The sequence below is a fragment of the Heptranchias perlo genome, chromosome 32 (assembly GCF_035084215.1).
Source record: "Heptranchias perlo isolate sHepPer1 chromosome 32, sHepPer1.hap1, whole genome shotgun sequence".
Lineage (NCBI taxonomy): Eukaryota > Metazoa > Chordata > Chondrichthyes > Hexanchiformes > Hexanchidae > Heptranchias > Heptranchias perlo.
The window spans coordinates 16,400,945-16,421,212 of record NC_090356.1 but is presented as its reverse complement, the minus strand read 5'-3'; the positions used below and the strand labels follow the sequence as shown (position 1 = coordinate 16,421,212).

At 42.7% G+C, this 20,268-nt stretch overlaps 1 protein-coding gene across 1 annotated transcript in view; it reads left to right on the top strand.

The window, feature by feature from the left end:
• Nucleotides 1–20,268, top strand: part of acap3a (ArfGAP with coiled-coil, ankyrin repeat and PH domains 3a) — a 305,216-nt gene that overhangs the window by 124,821 nt on the left and 160,127 nt on the right. Inside the window, exon 2 of the mRNA XM_067970479.1 lies at nt 16,752–16,809. Coding sequence (XP_067826580.1) covers nt 16,752–16,809 — 58 coding nt within the window. The remainder of the gene's footprint in view (nt 1–16,751; nt 16,810–20,268) is intronic.

Here is a 20,268-nt window from a genome sequence, read left to right as displayed (position 1 = left end):
TGCAGCCACAGTGCGCCGGTGGTGAAGGGAGTGAATGTTTAGGGTGGTGGATGGGTTGCCAATCAATCATGTCAATATTCCCGCTCTCGCCCCATACCCCTTGATGCCTTTTGTGTCTAGAAATCTATCTAGCTCTTTCTTAAATATATTCAGTGACTTGACCTCCACAGCCTTCTGTGGTAGAGAATTCCACAGGTTCATCACCCTCTGAGTGAAGAAATTTCTCCTCATCTCAGTCCTAAATGTCCTACCTCGTATCCTGAGACTGTGACCCTTCGTTCTAGACCACCCAGCCAGGGGAAATATCCTCCCTGCATCCAGTCTGTCTAGCCCCGTCAGAATTTTATACATTTCAATGAGATCCCCTCTCATTCTTCTAAACTCCAGTGAATACAGGCCGAGTCGACCCAATCTCTCCTCATACGACAGTCCTGCCATCCTCGGAATCAGTCTGGTGAACCTTCGCTGCACTCCCTCTATGGCAAGTATATCCTCTCTTAGGTCAGGAGACCAAAACTGCACACAATACTTCAGGTGTGGTCTCACCAAGGCCCTGTATAATTGCAGTAAGACATCCTTGCTCCTATACTCAAATCTTCTTGCAATGAAGGCCAACATACCATTTGCCTTCCTAACTGCTTGCTGCACCCACGTGTTTGCTTTCAGTGACTGGTGTACAAGGACACCCAGGTCCCTTTGTACATCAACATTTCCCAATATATCACCATTTAAATAATACCCTGCCTTTCTGTTTTTCTTTCCAAAGTGGATAACTTCACATCTATCCACGTTATGCTGCATCTGCCATGTATTTGCCCACCCACTCAACTTGTCTAAATCGCCTTGAAGCCTCTTTGCATCCTCTTCACAACTCACCATCCCACCTGAAAATCGGGGACGTGCAAGAGGCCGGAATTAGAGGAGTGCAGAGATCTCAGAGGGTTTATAATCTCAGATTAATTCTCTGCTTCAGTACTTGAATTTGAATCTGAAGCAGATTCACTCTGAAATCCTGCTTTACGAATATAACACTGTAATTACTGAAGTATCTTAGACCCAAATTGTATTCCAGTTAAACAGCATTAACCTTGTTTAAAATGGTGACTGTTTCTTGCCACAGACAGAACAAGCAAAGAGATTGTCTCGATTGAGTCATTTTGCCCTTTCAGAGTTGATGTACTGTGAGGCTTCATTTTTGGGGTCTGCGTATTGCTCATATAAACAGGATATAAAGTGTAAATCTGGTTTATTGTGGATGTAATCCAATAGATTGCAATAACTGTCATTTCCTGAGGATCTAATACCTGAAAAAGCTAAGTGCTATGATTTTAAAAAGACAAAGAATGTTTCTTTTGTTTATTTAGAGCACAGTGTTGAAGACAAACTTGCTTTTTATCTTTCTCTCGGCTGCAGTTGTGAGCTTTTTGGCAAGCGTTCCATTAACACTGGCTCACTGGACTAGACCCAGAAAACAGGATCTCGGTCACAAGAAAATATTTTGCAGACTGGTGTTTTCACAAAGATTTAAAAAAAAATTTACGATGGCCTTTTTTAACTGCCTGCATCATCACAATTTACTGAGACGCACCAGTGTAAATAACTGTGTCAGGCCAATTCTTCTCACACTGCAGCTCTGGTGCTTTCTGGAATATTCTGTTTGTAAAAGGATAGAACTGTGACTGTTGTGGAGTATTGTTTAGTCTATAGACTCTAGTGACGTGTATAGGATACACAAAGGGTCAAGGGCAATTGAAGTTAACAGACTTGGAGAAACTGCAGATCTCACTCCCAGGTGGACAGGCTGAGACCATGGAGCCATATTTGATTAAAAAGTGAGGTTTTCAAACTGAAAGATAAAGAACTTGCATTTATATAGCGCCTTTCAAGACCTCAGGATGTCCCAAAGTGCTTTACAGCCAATGAAGTACTTTTGAAGTGTTGTAATGTAGGAAACGCGGCAGCCAATTTGCGGACAGCAAGCTCCCATAAACAGCATTGAGATAATGGCCAGAGAATCTGTTTTAATGATGTTGATTGAGGGATAAATATTGGTCAGGGCACCGGGGAGAACTCTGTCCTCTTCTTCAAAATTGTGCCATGGGATCTTTTACATTCACCTGAGAGGGCAGACGGGGCCTCGGGTCTAATGTCTCATTCGAAAGACGGCACTTCTGACAATGCAGCACTCCCTCGGTACTGCACTGGAGTGTCAGCCTAGATTTTGTGCTCAAGTCTCTGGAGTGGGACTTGACTCAGAGGCAAGAGTACTGCCAACTGAATCACAGCTGACACTGAATCACTGGATTGACTCCAGGTCTGTAAGGCATCACCCTCAGCATCAAACTTCTCTTTGCTGTCAGAGCTGAAGCTCATCATTGGTCGAGTGCCAATCCTCCAATGCCTCTCTTCTTCCTTGACAGTCAATTAAGTAGCTGGGGAGTTTCTAATTAAAAGCCCGAGCTGCTATTGAGACATCAATAACATGTTCTGCTCAAATAGCCGCTATAAATAAATAAGCTTTTATTTGAGAATTTACATAGAATTACATGGAATGTACAGCACAGAAACAGGCCATTCAGCCCAACAGGTCCATGCCAGTGTTTATGCTCCACGCGAGCATTGGGAACTCCCCACCGCCTGATAGCTCATGGGTAAATGCACAGCCCAGTGTGGGTCTGAGTTATGTAGGCTGGGAAATTCCCAGGTTTGATCCCCTTCACACCCGAGTTATACCACAAACTTTGTGTTAATGTGAAGCCAAAACTGCTTCGCACCGATGCAAATGTGCAGTATAACTGCCCCGTAATGATTCAACATTTAATCACATGCACTGACCTGTAACACTTAGTTGATCGCATGGAAAAATATGTCCCGTGGAATAATTCATATTACGTGGAAGAGAACCAGGTTGGCTCAGTTGGTAGAACTTCCCTCTCTAGGTCAGAAAGGTGTGAGTTTGAATCCTATACCAGGACTTGTGTACATAGTCTAGGCTGCGACTCTGTGCTGCACTGAGGGAGTATTGCATTATGAGGTTTCCGTCCTTTGGCTGAGATGTTAAACTGAAGTCCCATTTACCATTTTTGGTGGCTCTGATGGTTATTAATGATTAACGATCTGTTGGCACTTTTCAAAGAAGAGCAGGGAGTTCTCCCAGTGTTCTGGCCAACATTTATCCTTCAACCAACACCGTCAAAAATCAGATTACCTGGTCATTCATCTCAGTGCTGTTTATGGCGCATTGCTGGTGCAGAATGGCTTCCGTGTTTGCCTGTATAGCAATAGTTGGACTCCGAAAAGTGATACATTGTGTGAAGTGCTTTGAAGTGTCTCAAAATGGTAAGACAATACAATATAAATATAATTTTATGGAGTAGTTATACTGTCACGTGGCTTAACAGAGCATAGGGCTGTAACAAATTAGCATTACCCTAATTCATATAGAAAGTTCAGTAACATTCTCCAATCCCTACCAGGTACTTTTGCAACATTATACAATCAAAATAAAGAACTGAGCTTTTAATTTAAAAAAAAATTCAAAACTTTTTTCTCTCCTTACCTGAAAGTGCTGTCTCATGTTAGACTGTGGTTCCATGGACACTTACCACATTCCAGCACCTCATGCAAGTGACCACTTTCCGTGCATGGGCTTTAGACAGTGGGCCCGACCTTACTTTCCACTGACTTCAATTACACTTAGTGTAAAACAGGCGACCGCTCTGATCCCACTCAGCCTCCCGCCGGGTGGATTCGGTTAGAATGATCTCCCGGTGAGTTTTGTTCATGCCAGATCTCCACACGCACTTTGCAGCGGGAGTAACTGGTTAGTGATCAGGAGTGGAAACCCTGGCTCTTCAGTTTTTGCTTCCTTGGACCAGAGACACTGAAGCCAATTGTCGTTCTCCAGCCGCCATCTTGCTCTGATCGAAACTATCACTTCACTTTAACCAAAAGTAAATAGAGAGAGGCAGCTCATTAGAATTCTGTGAAAACCTTTGATAATTGACTCAACTGTAATGAAAGTTTCTTCACAGAGGAACTTTTCGCAAAATCCAATTCATTTTGGGGTGGGAGGGGGATTTCCAATGACAGGGAACCTTGGCTGCTGCCAGCACATATCGCAGGCGTGTGCTCGTAGATGTCCAATATGGGCTGTTGGTGGGCAAGATTCCGTGTCATTGGACAGTGTGTAGCCGGAAAATCCCACTCTCACTGTCTGCTCCTGACCTTATCAGACTCTTGTAATGAAATAGAGCGATAGCAAACACCAGTTCATTAACAAGAGTCTCACTGTGTTATTAAGGTGTTGACCTAGCAGTCAGGCCTTCAGAATGGTACAATAGCAATGAATGGACGAGCTGTTTACCGATATATGTTGTATCAATAGGTTTTAGCAATTAAATCACATTCAAGATGAGCTGCACATATAATTGCTGAGTCTGTTTGCACCCAGTGCTGGGTAATACCATTGATTATTGGCTTTACTACACAGGGTTAGTCTATTTCTGCTCATTAAAGCCAACAATGGGTTTAATTTAACTGTACGTATCATAGAAAGTTACAGCACAGAAGGAGGCCATTCGACCCATCGTGTCCGTGCTTGCTGAAAAAGAGCTATCCAGCTTAATCCCACTTTCCAGCACTTGGCCCGTAGCCCTGTAGGTTACAGCACTTCAAGTGCACATCCAAGTACTTTTTAAATGAGTTGAGGGTTTCTGCCTCTACCACCCTTTCAGGCAGTGAGTTCCAGACCCCCACCACCCTCTGGGTGAAAAATTTCTCCTCAGCTCCCCTCTAATCCTTCTACCAATTACTTTAAATCTATGCCCCCAGTCATTGACCCTTCTGCTAAGGGAAATAGGTTCTCCCTATCCACTCTATAATTTTATATGCCTCAATTAAATCTCCCCTCAGCCTCCTTTGTTCCAAAGAAAACAACCCCAGCATATCCAATCTTTCCTCATAGTTAAAATTCTCCAGCTCTGGCAACATCCTTGTAAATCTCCTGTGTACCGTCTCTAGTGCAATCACATCTTTCCTGTAAAGTGGTGGCCAGAACTGTACGCAATACTCAAGCTGTGGCCAAACCAATGTTTTATACAGTTTTAGCATTACCTCCCTGCTCTTATATTCTATGCTTTGGCTAATAAAGGAAAGTATCCCGTATGCCTTTTTAACCACCTTATCTACCTATCCTGCTACCTTTAGGGATCTGTGGACATGCACTCGAAGGTCCCTCCTTGCCTTGTTTGCCCTCCCCAAATGCATTACCTCACACTTCTCTGGATTGAATTCCATTTGCCACTTTTCTGCCCACCTGATCAGTCCATTGATATCTTCCTGCAGTGTACAGCTTTCCTCCTCACTATCAACCCACATGGCCAATTTTTGTACCATTTGTAAACTTCTTGATCAAGTCCCCCACATTCAAATCTAAATCAAAAAGCAAGAGACGTTGTATTGAGCCTTGCAGGACCCCACCGGAAACAGCCTTCCAGTCGCAAAGACACCTGTCAACCTTTACCCTTTGCTTCCTGCAACTGAGCCAATTTTGGATCCAACTAGCCACTTTTCCTTGGATCCCATGGGCTTTTACTTTTTTGACCAGTCTGCCATGTGGAACCTTATCAAAAGCCTTGCTAAAATCCATGTACACTACATCAAATGCATTACCCTCATCGACCCTCCTTGTTACCTGCTCAAAAAATTAGTCAGTCATGTTAGTCAGTCATGACCTTCTTTACAAATGTAGCATTAAATGCAGTGGATATGGCAGTCAACAATGGACAATTGTAAGATGTCACATTTTCAGTGATGACAAAAATAGAGATTTTGCACCAATTTGCAATATATTTAATGTATGTTACCCTTAACATGAAGACCCAGCATTTATTTTTAACACTGTAATGGCTATGCAGACTGTGTGTCTGGGTCAAAACCAGAGTGTGACATTGACTCTGAGTGAATCAAATTATAAATTTTTTGAAGGACACGGGAGTATTTTATGTAGTGATTCCATTTCAACAGATGGAATGAGCAAAAACAAACCGAACTGAGGCTTTCAGATACACTTTGTCCACTTAAGTGTTAAAAATGGTAAACATTTAGTTTACTGTACTAATGAGAATAAATTGTTTCTTCTTCAAAGAAGAAGACACATTATAATCCACAGAATCATCAGTTCTCTATTTTGCCTTGTTGCTGACATCTGTCAGGAGCTAAAAATGGGTCCATGAGGAATTCTGACACATACGCACCATCAAAGACTTTATTTTCAAGAGCTTGCTAAGAGATTCTAAAATACATCTTTCTGTAAAAGGATAGATTAACCACTTATGGGCTGATTCAAGTTGAATTGTGTTGTTTCAATATTTTGCTGTGCCTTTTGCTTCTGTGTATTACTTCAGTTGTAAATAAATCAGACCAAGTAATTTAGCCAGTACATAATGGTCTGGTGACGTGCTACTTTCCACCTTCAAACGTGATAGGAGAACATGGTCAGCATCCAAAGTATTCTCCAATAAGTGATTTACCACAATTATGGTTTAATTATTAAAGCTGGGCATGCTAACTCAGTGAATAAAGTTGCAGGTTTAGCGTCATATAGGACTCGATCTGCTTATGGAAACTACAGCCAAGCTGTTAACATGAGAGCAAGTGTTAGGAAAAATCCCATCTGTAACACTATATAAACATGGCTAAAAGCAGCGAGTTGAGTTTGATCAAATTACTCTTCATCTCTCCTGTTTCTTTTCTCTCTCTTTCTCTGTACCCACTTTTTTTTTTTCTCTTCACAGCCTGCCTGGGACTTGCAAGTAGTGACAGTGCATTCATAGCAGCGGTGAAAGCCCTCAATTTAAACTATAAGGCCAATAAAGAATGCAAAAGTTCCATGCTACAAATCACCTTAGCTTAGTTGGTTGCTCTTTTGCCTCTGAATCGGAAGGTTGCAGGTTCAGTCCTTGCTCCAGTACCTGAACGTAGAATTCTAGGGCGATATACCAGTGCAGTACTGAAGGAGTGCTACATTGTCAGAGATGCTCTTCTTTGGATGAAATGTTAATTGAGAGCTCTGCCATCCTGTTCAGGTGGATGTTAAACATCTGGTGGCATTATCTGAAGAGCATGGAGCTCTATACTGTCCTGCTGTTTGTGGGATCTTAATGTGCCGGAAATGGCTATAATTTTTGCCTACATAACAACAGTCACTGCACTTCAAAGTAACTCATCACATCTGAAATGCTTTGAGAAATCTCTGAGAGGTATGGTAAGCTGCTACATAAATGTGAGTTCATTTTTAGTCTTTTTATAGTACAAATAAAACCAGAAGATAGGGAGTTGACAGATCTTTCACTTGCATATCAAGTGTCTGTTCCAGACGGAGGAATTGTTTGGAGTTTGTTGCCAGTAATTCCTTGGTGGTTTCGGCAGGCACTGAGCCTCAAATTATGTTGGGTATTAGTGAATTTGTTTGATATAAATTGAAAGATAGAATAACGTCCACATTTTTATGAGGTTGTTTGGGAACTTATGTAAGCAAGTAGATAACATCATCAAAGATGATTATGTTTAGTTTTTATTAATGATGAGCTCCCTCAGTGGTTAAATAGGTACATGCAGTGATTGGAGTAGAATTGAGTGATACAAGTCTCCAATTGTTTTAATAGAGGTTATCACCACTGCTATGAGCACTGGGCCAGCACTGCCTTCTTAGTGATCTCTTGCTTTTCACGCAATGAATTAAGAGCATCACACTAGTAGATCATTGGCACAACATTAGTGGGTATTAGCTTAAGTGCAAGTTTTCCCATAGCACATTGATGCCAATGGGCAAAATAAGCAAACCTTCTGATTTTAGGGTTCAACCTAATTAAAGCTGATAATTACCCCCCACCCCCCCAGAAAGATAGAACCACAGAAGTTTATATCACAGAAGGAGGCGTTGTGGCCCATCGTGTCTGTGTCAGCGTTTTGCCAGACCAATCTAAAACTAATCCAATTGTCCTGCTTTCTCCCTATAACACTGATCTCCCCTTGCTCCAAATATTTAGCTATGTTTCCCATTTTAAAAAATGCAGTGGTTTCTGCCTCAACGACTACTTGTGCTAAAGCAGTCCATGCCCCTACAACTTAACCTCTCTCCTCACCCCCTTGATGGCCACTTGTCATTAATCTTCCTACCAAAAGAAATAGACCTGTCTTATTTACCTTTTCAAAACCCTTCATAATTTTTTAAAAACCTCTATTAACTCTTCTGAGCCTTCGGTGCTCCAGTGGACATAGTCTTTGTGTCTTAAGTCTCTCCTCATGATGAGTTTGTGCTGTGCACTCATTGTGGCTTTAATGGGCCAGAAATCACTCCCTAAATAACATAGGAGCTCAACAGTGCTCCCAGTTTTTAGTGGTGAATTGAAGGATCAAGTTCCCGCGATTGCACATGCGCAGTGAAACGTGGAAATCCGGAACTCGCACCTAATGGTTCACAGGCAACATGATGGCTTCAAATTAAAGGGCCATCACACACTGCAATCAGAGAAATCATTGAAAAAGCGCCAACTTGCTTATCTGCCGAGCTGGAAAGTAACTAATTACGCCACCAAACAGGTACACTTAAAAATACCAGGTCTAAACTAAGTTTTAACAGTGCGTTTAGTCTTAATGACTGCCAAACAACTAAAAATTAACTTTTAAAAATGTGGAGTCTCATATTACTCCTTATTTGAATAGTTTTTACTCATTAAAAAAAATGTAAAGTATTAAATTAATTTTTTAAAACTTTTCCCTTATGTATCTTTAATTATTTCTTTGGCTTTTTATTAAATTTTTAAAAATTTATAATGACATCCAGAATACTAACTTTAAATGAATGAAGTCTGCTTGCCTGCTTGAGCAATGCAGCCTGAATCTGTGGGCGGGACTTCTCTTCCTGACAGATTTTGTGGGGGCGTCGTCTCCTCACAGACTGTTCCAACCGCACGGCAACTCACGCTGCTCAGAAGCTGGGTTGATAACGCACATTTTGTTTAAATTTCAAATTCAAGCAAAGAGCCTACAGTAAGTATTTTCGTTAATTTGAGGGGAGCTGCGGTGAGCATTGTCTCGCCGCTCTGTGTGATTTCTGGTCCAATGTCTTTTCTATCTGGGAACCCAAACCTACACACAGATCAACTGTATTTGTTCCTTTGCTGATTAAAGCTGAACTTTTCTGATTTTTGACTCTGAGCAGCTCATATTTGCTCACAGCTGATTTCACTTTTTTTTGAATGTGTTCATAACCCCTGAAAAATCAGAAGGTCTATAAATGATTTCAATGATAATGTGATCATTCCAAAAGCAACTTGTGATCCCAGCTTTGACTAACATTCCACACATGGATGGGCTGTAAATAGAGACGTAAAGACACATGGAGCAGCAGGTCTACTGGGGGCCGTAGGTGAAAAAAATGGGCCACAAATACCCTGAGGCTATATTATGAGTTCCACTGCTCTGGTGTAGGGTGGCCAACTCTGGTTGGATGTATTCCTGGAGGTTTCATCACATGACTTCCTGCCTCCAACTGCCCTGCCCCCACGCTCCCGCCATCGATCGCCAGACATGACCATCCATCACCAATCGGAAAGCAAACGGGCCCTTAATTACCTGATTGGATGATGCTTGACTGTCAGTCAAACAGCCTTTTTATCCCGTTACCAATATTTTGATAACGAATAAACGTTCAAAGAAGATGAAAGAATCACGCACGTTTTTTTTTTGATGTCCCTATGATTTTTCTCCTAGATTGCTTGTAGCAGTGTCTTGGCGATTAATCTTCATTTCCTGGAGACTCCAGGACAATCCTGGAGGGTTGGCAACCCTACTCTGTTGGGTGCCTAGATGAACAGAGAGCTGCTGGGAGTAGTGAGGCTAAAATCACTGTGGGCCTATACTCTGTAATAACATTATGCTGGTGTTTTTCATGCCTTGTATTGCAACTGTTCATTTTTCTTCCGTTTTAGCTCGAAGCTCATTTATTCCAGTCTGCATTTACTGTGTATTTCCGGTAGGATTGCAGTTTACCAGCGGTCCGTAGTGGTTTAAAAAGTCCATGTTTTAAATTTGCTTCAACAAAATAACATTGGTTTGGTTAGAGTTTGCCCCTGTTCTTTAATTATATTATCAAACCACATCCTTGTTTGCAAGGACTGTGGAAGAGTTTGGAGAAAATTTCACAATCTCCTTGTCCAGCTACCCTCAATTCTTGGTCTGATTTTTCGTTGTTTGAAGTCCGCAGTATATGGAACAAATGGTTATCCTTGTGAAATTATCTTTTTGAAGAACAGCAGAACTGAGACGTGACTTTTATCACAGAGACACTGATTAAATAGAACACTCGTTATAGTGTAGTTGACTAGAAAGGGTGAACAATACCCTGGTGACTGTTCTGCTGGATATACTATTACATTGAATTACGTAGAATGTACAGCACAGAAACAGGCCATTCAGCTGAACTGGTCTATGCCGATGTTTATGCTCTGCATGAGCCTTCTCCCACTCTTCTTTCTGATAGGGTTAGATAAAGTAAAGAAGGACCTGCATTGATTATGAAAGTTGAATTGTTGTACAAAAATAACTCAATTGGCTCACTAATGTTATTCAGGGAAGGGAACCTGTTACCTGGTCTGAACTATGCATGACTCCTGTTCCACACTTTGTGGTTGACTCTTAATGCCCTCAGAGCAACTAGGAATAGGTAATAAATTTTACCTTGCCAGTGTTGCCCACAAATAAAAAATACACAAGCCTTGGAGAGGGTGCAGAGGAGATTTACGAAAATGATACCAGGAATGAAGGAATTCACTTATGTGAAGAAACTAGAGAAGCTTGGATTGTTTTCCTTAGAGCAAAGAAGGTTAAGAGGAGACATAATACAAATTATGAGGGGTTTTAATAGAATTTCTAGTAGGAAGGTCAGTAACCAGAGGACACAGATTTAAAATAATTGATAAAACAATCCAGTGGGGAGATGAGGAGAAATCTTTTTACACAGCAAGTTGTTATGATCTGGAATGTGCTGCCTGAAAGGGTGGTGGAAGCAGATTCAGTAATAACTTTCAAAAGAGAAGTGGATACATACTTAAAAAGGAAAAATTTACAGGGCTGCGGGGAAAGAACAGGGGAGTGGGACTACTTGGATAGCACTTTCAAAGAGCCAGCACAGGCACAATGGGCCGAATGGCCTCCTTGTGTGCTGTATGATTCTATGATTATATTGCACCTTTCACAACCTCAGGATGTCCCAAAGTGCCTTACAACCAATGAAGTACTTTTGAAATGTAGTCACTGTTGTAATGTAGGATACCAGCATATCCTTCTATTCCTTTCTCCCTCATGTGTTTATCTAGCTTCCCCTTAAATGCATCTATGCTATTCACTTCAACTACTCCTTGTGGTAGCAAATTCCACATTCTAACCACTCTCTGGGTTAAGAGGTTTCTCTTGAATTCCCTATTGGATTTTTTAGTGATTATCTTATATTTATGGCCTCTACTTTTGGATTCCCCCACAAGTGGAAACATCTTCTCTACGTCTACCCTTTCGAACCCTTTCATAACCTTAAAGACCTCTACCAGGTCACCCCTCTCTAAATTACGAGCTCACTAAACAGAATCAGGTTTAGTATCTGGACCGACCTGAAGCTTGTTGATAGCCAATACTAGCAGACATGTCGAATACAGAAACTAAAACCTGAAAACAGAAGTTCAAGCTGTGTGTCTGTGCTCCTTAGCAATTCTTACCGTGCACGGAATGCCACTTTAAATTGCAGGTACCAATTTTAGACCAGTATCCGATTTCATGCGGTGTGAGTTGATAACACAGAGCTATACTGGAAGTGGCACACTTCTCTGTAGCATGTATACATTCACAGTGATCTGATCAGGATGCTGGCTACATTTTTTCAAATGCTGACTGTTGCCAGCTCTTTACTAATATTAAAATTTCAAAGGCAGTCTGATCATTTTATATTAACAGTTGAAATGCTGGCGCCCACCAATTACTGATCCAGTAATGAGTCATTGCCCTCGGGAGAGGCAGATTGGAAATTGGAGCAAAACAACGGTGATTTCAAGAGTGCAATCTGATCTCAGGATTCATCCGCTGCTTGTAAACTGCATGCACCTTGTTGTTGTGTTTCGTGATGTCATCTGAACCCTTTCATTAGTTTATGGCCTTTCACTCGCTCCCAGGTATTGTCGTTATTCTTAATTTAAAGTCTTCAAAGGATTAATGCACATCAGCTTTGGTGAAATGCCCATCTGGTGTGAGTCTGATGATTTTTAAATTTTTAGTTGGAGTTGTTTCGTAATGGTTGTTTGGTAATTGTTAACATGAGTCTGTGAACCTAAAATCTGCCTGTGAGTGCTGCTCAGCAGAATGGACTGAAGACTAATTGATTCCCAAACAGCTCGAGTAACAGCAGGTGGCTGCTTCCTTCAAGCATAAAAATGTAAAGGAGGCACCTTGACTGTTCAGCAGATCCCGGGGGAGTTGGCATTATTTGAAATCTTGTACCTTTTTCCTTCAAACCAATCATCGTTAGGAAGCACACTGCATTTTAGCAATGTTTCTTCATTAAAGGTAATTCTGGAAGCTTATACTCATCATTTATATCTGGTTACTATAAACAAGGTTGATTCTTCAATCATCTTTTGCAATCTCCAATATTTCTACTGTAAGTCATTGTTTTTAGTTGGGAGTGGGGGTGAGGGGCAGTGAGGACTGGTCCCTCAGGACTCTGATGCTTTAGGGAGTTCTGGTAAGAATAAATAAATCAGAAGAACAAAACTCTGCTCCCCTCCACCGGAGCTGCCTCTTATATATTTTTTGTGCTTCTCTGGTGCGATCAATGAACCAGTTTACAGGAGCCCAATTGGCCACATCCAAACCCAGCAGAGACACTCAGAAATAATTCACTATCCACTTACATTCTGGAAACATTGACTCGCAAAAATAAAAAGCAACCAAATGCTCAATGATTAGTTCAATTCTAACATCTTTATGCTTGTGTATGAATATTAAACTGGCAGCTCCAACAATGACTCGCAACTCCCATTGAAAGAAGATACAGAGGCAGAAGATGTAGAATTGGTGCATCTTTGGCTAATAGTTCAGTTAGTAAATGCACTATGCACCGCCCACTGAACCAACCAGAAGGTCCTAGGTTTGATCCCTTGTGTTTGTGTGGAGTTAGCTGATCTCCATCAGGATGATGGTGATGGCAATACAAAGAGCAATGGTGTCCCTGGACTAAAGAAGAATCAGCTGGGATTCCCACTCCTAATTGCTGTGCAGATGCCAATTGAGGAGGACATGTCAGACTTGGTTGTGGTGTCTCCTTTACTTGAATGCCCCACCCAGACTCAAAGTCTGGGCCTACACATGAAGAATGGAAAGGTACTGGAGAGTGGCTAGTGCCCATGAAGCCAAACCCAAGCATTAAATAATAACATGGTGATTCTGATGGTGACTTTCATGATACAGTGGCTCAGAGTTTCCTCATCAGAGCATCCCATTAGCACCTGTTTTTAGAGGTGGAGTGGGGTGGGATTGAAGGAAAATGGTAGAGACCCTAATTAGCACACATTTCCAACAGGGCAAGTTGGAAGCTCTCACTTAAAACAGCCATGTATAGTGAATTCAAATCAGGCAGGAGCATCTTTTTCTACTGTCAGTGCTGTGCATTGGCAAAGGGTGCGAATGGGTTCACGTGTCTTTTTGAGTCTTTCTAAAGGCTTTCAGAATTCTTGTCTCCCCATTCTGACACTTCCCTTTAATTTGCCCCATCCCTTTAAATTTCACTTATGCATAAATTTCCTCACCCACCGTTGGTGTGCTCTTTCCACTTGATTTAGTCTGCACCTGGATCAGTGACTAATGATGCAAATAAGCTGGCTTGGGAAATTTGAGTGCTTTTAGCACATTACTGCTCAGGTGGAATTAGCACCAGTTTTTAACCATTTTGGATGGAGCAGAAGAGTAAAAATAGCCCAGTGTGTTATCCTAATGGCAAACCAGGGTTAGCTAGAACTTTATTTTGTTACAACATGAACGTACATTTATATAGTGCATTCAGAGTAGTAAACTTCCCAAGGCGCTTCACGGAGGAGAAACACAAACCAACAGTCGTGGAAGAGTTAGGATGACTGAAGGCACCATTGAAAAGAGAGGTTTTCAGGAGGCTTTTGCAAGTGGTGAGAGAAGGCTTTGCCACTGATGGTGGAGCAGAGGGAGGGGGAATGCAGTGGAGACCAAAATCGAAGGACTGAAGAAGACAGGCTGGGTTAAGGTGGGGCAAGGCCATGGAGAATGGACGTTGGTGCACAACAGGATAAAGGTGTTGGAGCTTTGAATGTTGTAAGGTAGGACTCACGAGACCAGTGAATGGAGAATTGGAAAAGTCAAGTCCGAAAGTAACAAAAATGTTAAGGGTTTCAGCAGTGGAGAGGGATGATGTAGAGAGGGGAGGGGGAAGGCAGTGTTGTGTGGGTGGAAATGAACGGTCTTGGTGGTAGATAGGATACAGGGTTTGAAGCTCAGCTCAGGGTTGAGCAGGATACCTGGAATGTGCACTGTGAACTGCCAGGGAGAGGAATGGAGTCGGGGGCAAGGGCATGGATTTGTTGGCAACAGTCAAATAAGATGAATTCAGTCTCCCCAATGTTCATGGAAATTGATATAAGATTGCAGTCCTACAGCACCACCGGTTTCAGACTGGTATCTGGAGAATGGAGTGCACAGTTAGAAAATCTTTGATATACTGCTGACTGCGCCTCACCTTGAGGCCAGAGACAGAGCATTTCGCCACATGTGCGCTTGGATACAGATGTGGAGCTCTGCTCCCTGGCTGGAATATTGGGAGTATTACTAAGAACGTCGAGTATCACTTTTTCTCCTGACATTAAAAATGTTGAAAAGTAGGTTTCTAAAGTGCCTGTGCCAGTTGATTTGGTTGTTGTAGTGCCCAGCAGACTCTCTGGGTTCTTCTAACATGTAGTTATGAAGTTATACTCCACCCTGTGGGAACTTAAAACAGTGTGTGGTAGACTTCAGGAAGGGAACTCAAACTGCATGGCTTTAGTACGCTCGTAAATTAGTTAAGGACCTGACGCCTGGGCTGTTCTGCCACTTCCACATTGAATGCACACCTGAAACCACTTTGCATCTGTGGCAACGTGGCACCGTGAAGTACCAGCTGCCATGATGGGCAATCCAAACATCTCTGTACCACTGAGAGAGGCCATTGGGGGAACATAAACCAAGAGTTTTGTACCCACTTCGTTTTGGGGAATTTAATTGCTATCTGCATTTTTATATATCTGGATAAATCACACTGTATATGGGACCGGTCAGCATTCAGATCAGCAAACATTTCGCTCATTTCTGGATGAGTAATGGTACGTGTCATGTGCCATGACACTCACAAATGCAGAGAGACAGACATGCAGATGGGCCATGTACGGTTATACTGTGGACAAGCAGGGTTGAAGTTGCTCCTTGGAAGGTTCCCTCACGGTGAACAACAGGAAGGCAGAATCGAGGCTTAATGGCAATGCAATTGGTTCACAAAAGTTGCAGTGTATTTGACTGCTTGTCTAATAGTTACACTAGACTGCTGTAAAGTGCGCCATGCTCTCTGTGGGATCTTCTACTGCATGTGTCTAAAGTTTCACTGAGTAGACTTGCAAAGTGTCACTCACTTGGGGGTAAGCATACCTTCAGTCACCATGTTAATGACCGACTATATCTGTCTGTAAAGATTTCCTCTGTTTGCTATTTCTTGTAACATTATAAATATGGCCTTTTTGATAACTGGAGGAATTCCTAGCCCTGGGTTGAAAAATGTAGCCTAAGATAATGTATCTCATTCTTAAAGTAAACACAGCTCCATATGTTTCAATGACTCTGCAACTGGTCTCTCTTTTTGATCACAGATTTCAATCATAACACTTCCTCGGTGTTGACATCTGAGTACCAGCGTGGTGGCCAGCTCCGAGACAGTCTTCGCAGAGATTTGATATCTCTGTCGTTACACGCTCCAGTCTGTCAGCACGCTGCTGCTAAACTGAGGGCAAATCTGCAGGGCCACAAAGGCTTTTACAGTTATGTGTAGAGAAACACTCTGTAATGTGCATTCATTTTCTTATAGATATCAAACCACTTCAGGGAAGGAGGGAAGGCTCTTTCAGTTGTGTGCTTTAATGGTCAGTGCTTCCTAGAGAATATTAGAATGCAACGTATGGAGAAAGCCCAAACACACTGACATTGGGCTCTAACTTGAACTTTTAAAGTCTCATCTTCCTTTATAACATAAAATAGATATGAGTAAAACAGGGTGCAATGCAGGTAGAAAATACGAGCAGATGATTCTTCCTTGTACAGTGCTTTAAGGATTGCTCCTATCCAAAAATTGGATTTAGAAAATCTCTTCCTCCTGTTTGTCCCTATGGGATCCTCTGCTCCTCTGTTTCAGTAGATTCTACTGTGCACTACGTAGAATTAAATTCGTATTTGCACAAAAATAGGTGTGTATAATTTTTGCGGCTGCTGACCTACCTGAATTCAATACACCTGCATCAAGACTTAATATTGCGCTTAAATAAATGCTTAACAGATCTTTTTTGATACAATAAGCTGAAAGCGAAATCCTTTTGTGAAATGATGCGATGTTGATGAATGTGCCTCTGTTGCTGAATCAGTTTTTGGTTTTATTGCAGGGCGACAATTGAGGAGGTGGAGACTGAAGTCGTGGAAATCGAAGCAAAGCTGGACAAGGTGAGCTACTGTGCACACACGAACCCAGCTGCTCCACTTAAACCCTAAACTTACACAACACTTCATACATTTTAATCCGAGACTGATGTTAAACTTAATATTGATTTACTTTTTTGACCTTCCCTTCTCGCCCTGAAGCACTTGCTGAGGGGACAGTTCCATGATTGCTGGCCACCCATTTGGTATCTCACCAAAGTGACCATTCTTTATGTACGTGCCTAGATAGTGAATGTCAGCAGCCTAATTAACAGTTGAGGCAAACCTGATCCTCTCCTCAAATGCATCCAAAAAAGGACGCTTTTACCATTTGGCAGTACATAGCAAGCAGAGCAATTCTCTCCCTGGGATGTTCACACACCCACCTTCCAGCATACACCGCAGGATAGTGATTGGGCACAAGGGGCCTGACTGACTTTTATTCCCTCCATAGCCCAGGGGCACAGCGGCCAACTATAAGGACTCTGTTGCCCTCCAGGTGAGATCAGCCAACCCAGCACAGACCTGGGACCTTCTCGTTTGTGTTCCACACCAGGCAGCGTGTTTATCACCTTGGCCAATGGGGAAGCTTAAATTGATTTACTTTCCAAAAATGGTCCTGCGAATCCGATTGGTTTAGAAGACAGGTACATTCTATTCAAACATCTTGCGAACTGCTAGAACCACGGTGGGATTCTAAAATTTAATCCATTAAACTGAATGTGTTCAGCTTTAAGCATGGACGACCTTTCAAAATTCAGTTGCAGTGTGGTCCACTCCGGGGTAAGGAAAAATTCCAATAAACCATTTCTGTTCACGTCTATAGAATTCCAAATCCTGACAGAATACATCTGTACTGAATCTTGATTCAGAAGTAAAATATTCCCCAATTATTTGATTTTTGATGTTCAGCACATGAATTATCAACCCACAAACAGCTCATTTTAGAAATCTAATGACAGTATAGGGGACTGGGTGGTGTACTGGGTGCTCGCACTGGTCTTTCATGTCTAGGCTTTGGATTTAGATTCAGCCAAGTCTGATGGGATCAAAGTTCTGTCTGGTTGTGTGAAAGTCTTGTGTAAAATGAGTTTGGCAGTCTTTATCCCGTCCTTAGTGGGCATATGCCCCAAACTCATGACCACCTCTGTCTGGCACTCAATTGCCAACCTTAGTCAGAGAAACCACATGATGGCTAGTGTGGAAAATGGAAAAATGTCTCACTGCTACAATAGCAAATTCTCTTAGGTTTGAGGTTGAGGTACATTGTTGGAATAGAGCAGGGGAAGCTTTACTTTCAATCGAACCATGTTAGATCTGACCTGGGCGTGCCTTATGCTGATACTGGTGCCCAAAATTGAAATGTCCCATTTCCTAGCACACATTCATTAAAAAAAAAGTAATTTTAAAAATCACTTTGTATGAAATGTACATATCTAGTATTTTCAAATTTTCATTTACATTGAATTGCTCGATGAATCAGTTAAATGGGCTGTGTTACAATTACATAATTACATAGAATTTACAGCACAGAAACAGGCCATTCAGCCCAATTAGTCTATGCAGGTGGTTATGCTCCACACGAGCCTCCTCCCACCTTACTTCATCTCACCCTATCTGCATATCCTTCTATTCCTTTCTCCATCATGTACTTATCAAGCTTTCCCTTAAGCATCTGTGCAATTCGCCTCAACTACTCCTTGTAGCAAGTTCCACATTCTATTACAAAGGTTCAGTGATTGGCTGTTCTGACCTACAATTCAGAGATTCCGATCAAAATGGAATCCTGATCAAGACAAAAAAACATGGAGGCCATCTTCAATGGTCTGGGCCGCGTCCTTAGCCTAGACATAACCCCCACCACCACCCTCAGTGGGGCCCATGTGCACCCTTCTGAAGGCTGGGTACCCTCTTATGTCACTGTGCATACCGGCCACATATCTTGCGGCCGGCCCCATATGGTCTGAGAAAGCAGAAACTCTCGATGAGAGTACCCGGCCTCGCCCCCTCAGTGACATTGACCTTGTGATGGGAAGGGGAAGGCTCTGCTCCTTACAAGGCCAAACGGGAAATCAGGCCAGGAGCCAGATACGCCGAGCCATTCCGCCTGACTGCTGCCAGAGTTGCGGCAGAAATTCAATGGAATAACCCAGGAAATTCAGCTCCTTAATCTTTTGCAGATTGATTGCTCAGTGTGAGAAGCAAATAATACCTATGCAAAGGTCTTCACTGCTACTTTCTCCAACAGTCCAAATAATTTGGTTTAATCATTGCATGTACGAATTAATTGTGTCTTAATGCTGCTCATTTGACAACCGAGGCGCATTGCCACGTAATTTTTTTAAATTTTTTTATTCGTTCACGGGATGTGGGCGTCGCTGGCAAGGCCGGCATTTATTGCCCATCCCTAATTGCCCTTGAAAAGGTGGTGGTGAGCCGCCTTCTTGAACCGCTGCAGTCCGTGTGGTGACGGTTCTCCCACAGTGCTGTTAGGAAGGGAGTTCCAGGATTTTGACCCAGCGACAATGAAGGAACGGCGATATATTTCCAAGTCGGGATGGTGTGTGACTTGGAGGGGAACGTGCAGGTGGTGTTGTTCCCATGTACCTGCTGCTCTTGTCCTTCTAGGTGGTAGAGGTCGCGGATTTGGGAGGTGCTGTCGAAGAAGCCTTGGCGAGTTGCTGCAGTGCATCCTGTGGATGGTGCACACTGCAGCCACAGTGCGCCGGTGGTGAAGGGAGTGAATGTTTAGGGTGGTGGATGGGGTGCCAATCAAGCGGGCTGCTTTATCTTGGATGGTGTCGAGCTTCTTGAGTGTTGTTGGAGCTGCACTCATCCAGGCAAGTGGAGAGTATTCCATCACACTCCTGACTTGTGCCTTGTAGATGGTGGAAAGGCTTTGGGGAGTCAGGAGGTGAGTCACTCGCCGCAGAATACCCAGCCTCTGACCTGCTCTCGTAGCCACAGTATTTATATGGCTGGTCCAGTTAAGTTTCTGGTCAATGGTGACCCCCAGGATGTTGATTGTGGGGGATTCGGCGATGGTAATGCCGTTGAATGTCAAGGGGAGATGGTTAGACTCTCTCTTGTTGGAGATGGTCATTGCCTGGCACTTGTCTGGCGCGAATGTTACTTGCCACTTATGAGCCCAAGCCTGGATGTTGTCCAGGTCTTGCTGCACGCGGGCTCGCACTGCTTCATTATTTGAGGGGTTGCGAATGGAACTGAACACTGTGCAGTCATCAGCGAACATCCCCATTTCTGACCTTATGATGGAGGGAAGGTCATTGATGAAGCAGCTGAAGATGGTTGGGCTTAGGACACTGCCCTGAGGAACTCCTGCAGCTGAGATGATTGGCCTCCAACAACCACTACCATCTTCCTTTGTGCTAGGTATGACTCCAGCCACTGGAGAGTTTTCCCCCTGATTCCCATTGACTTCAATTTTACTAGGGCTCCTTGGTGCCACACTCGGTCAAATGC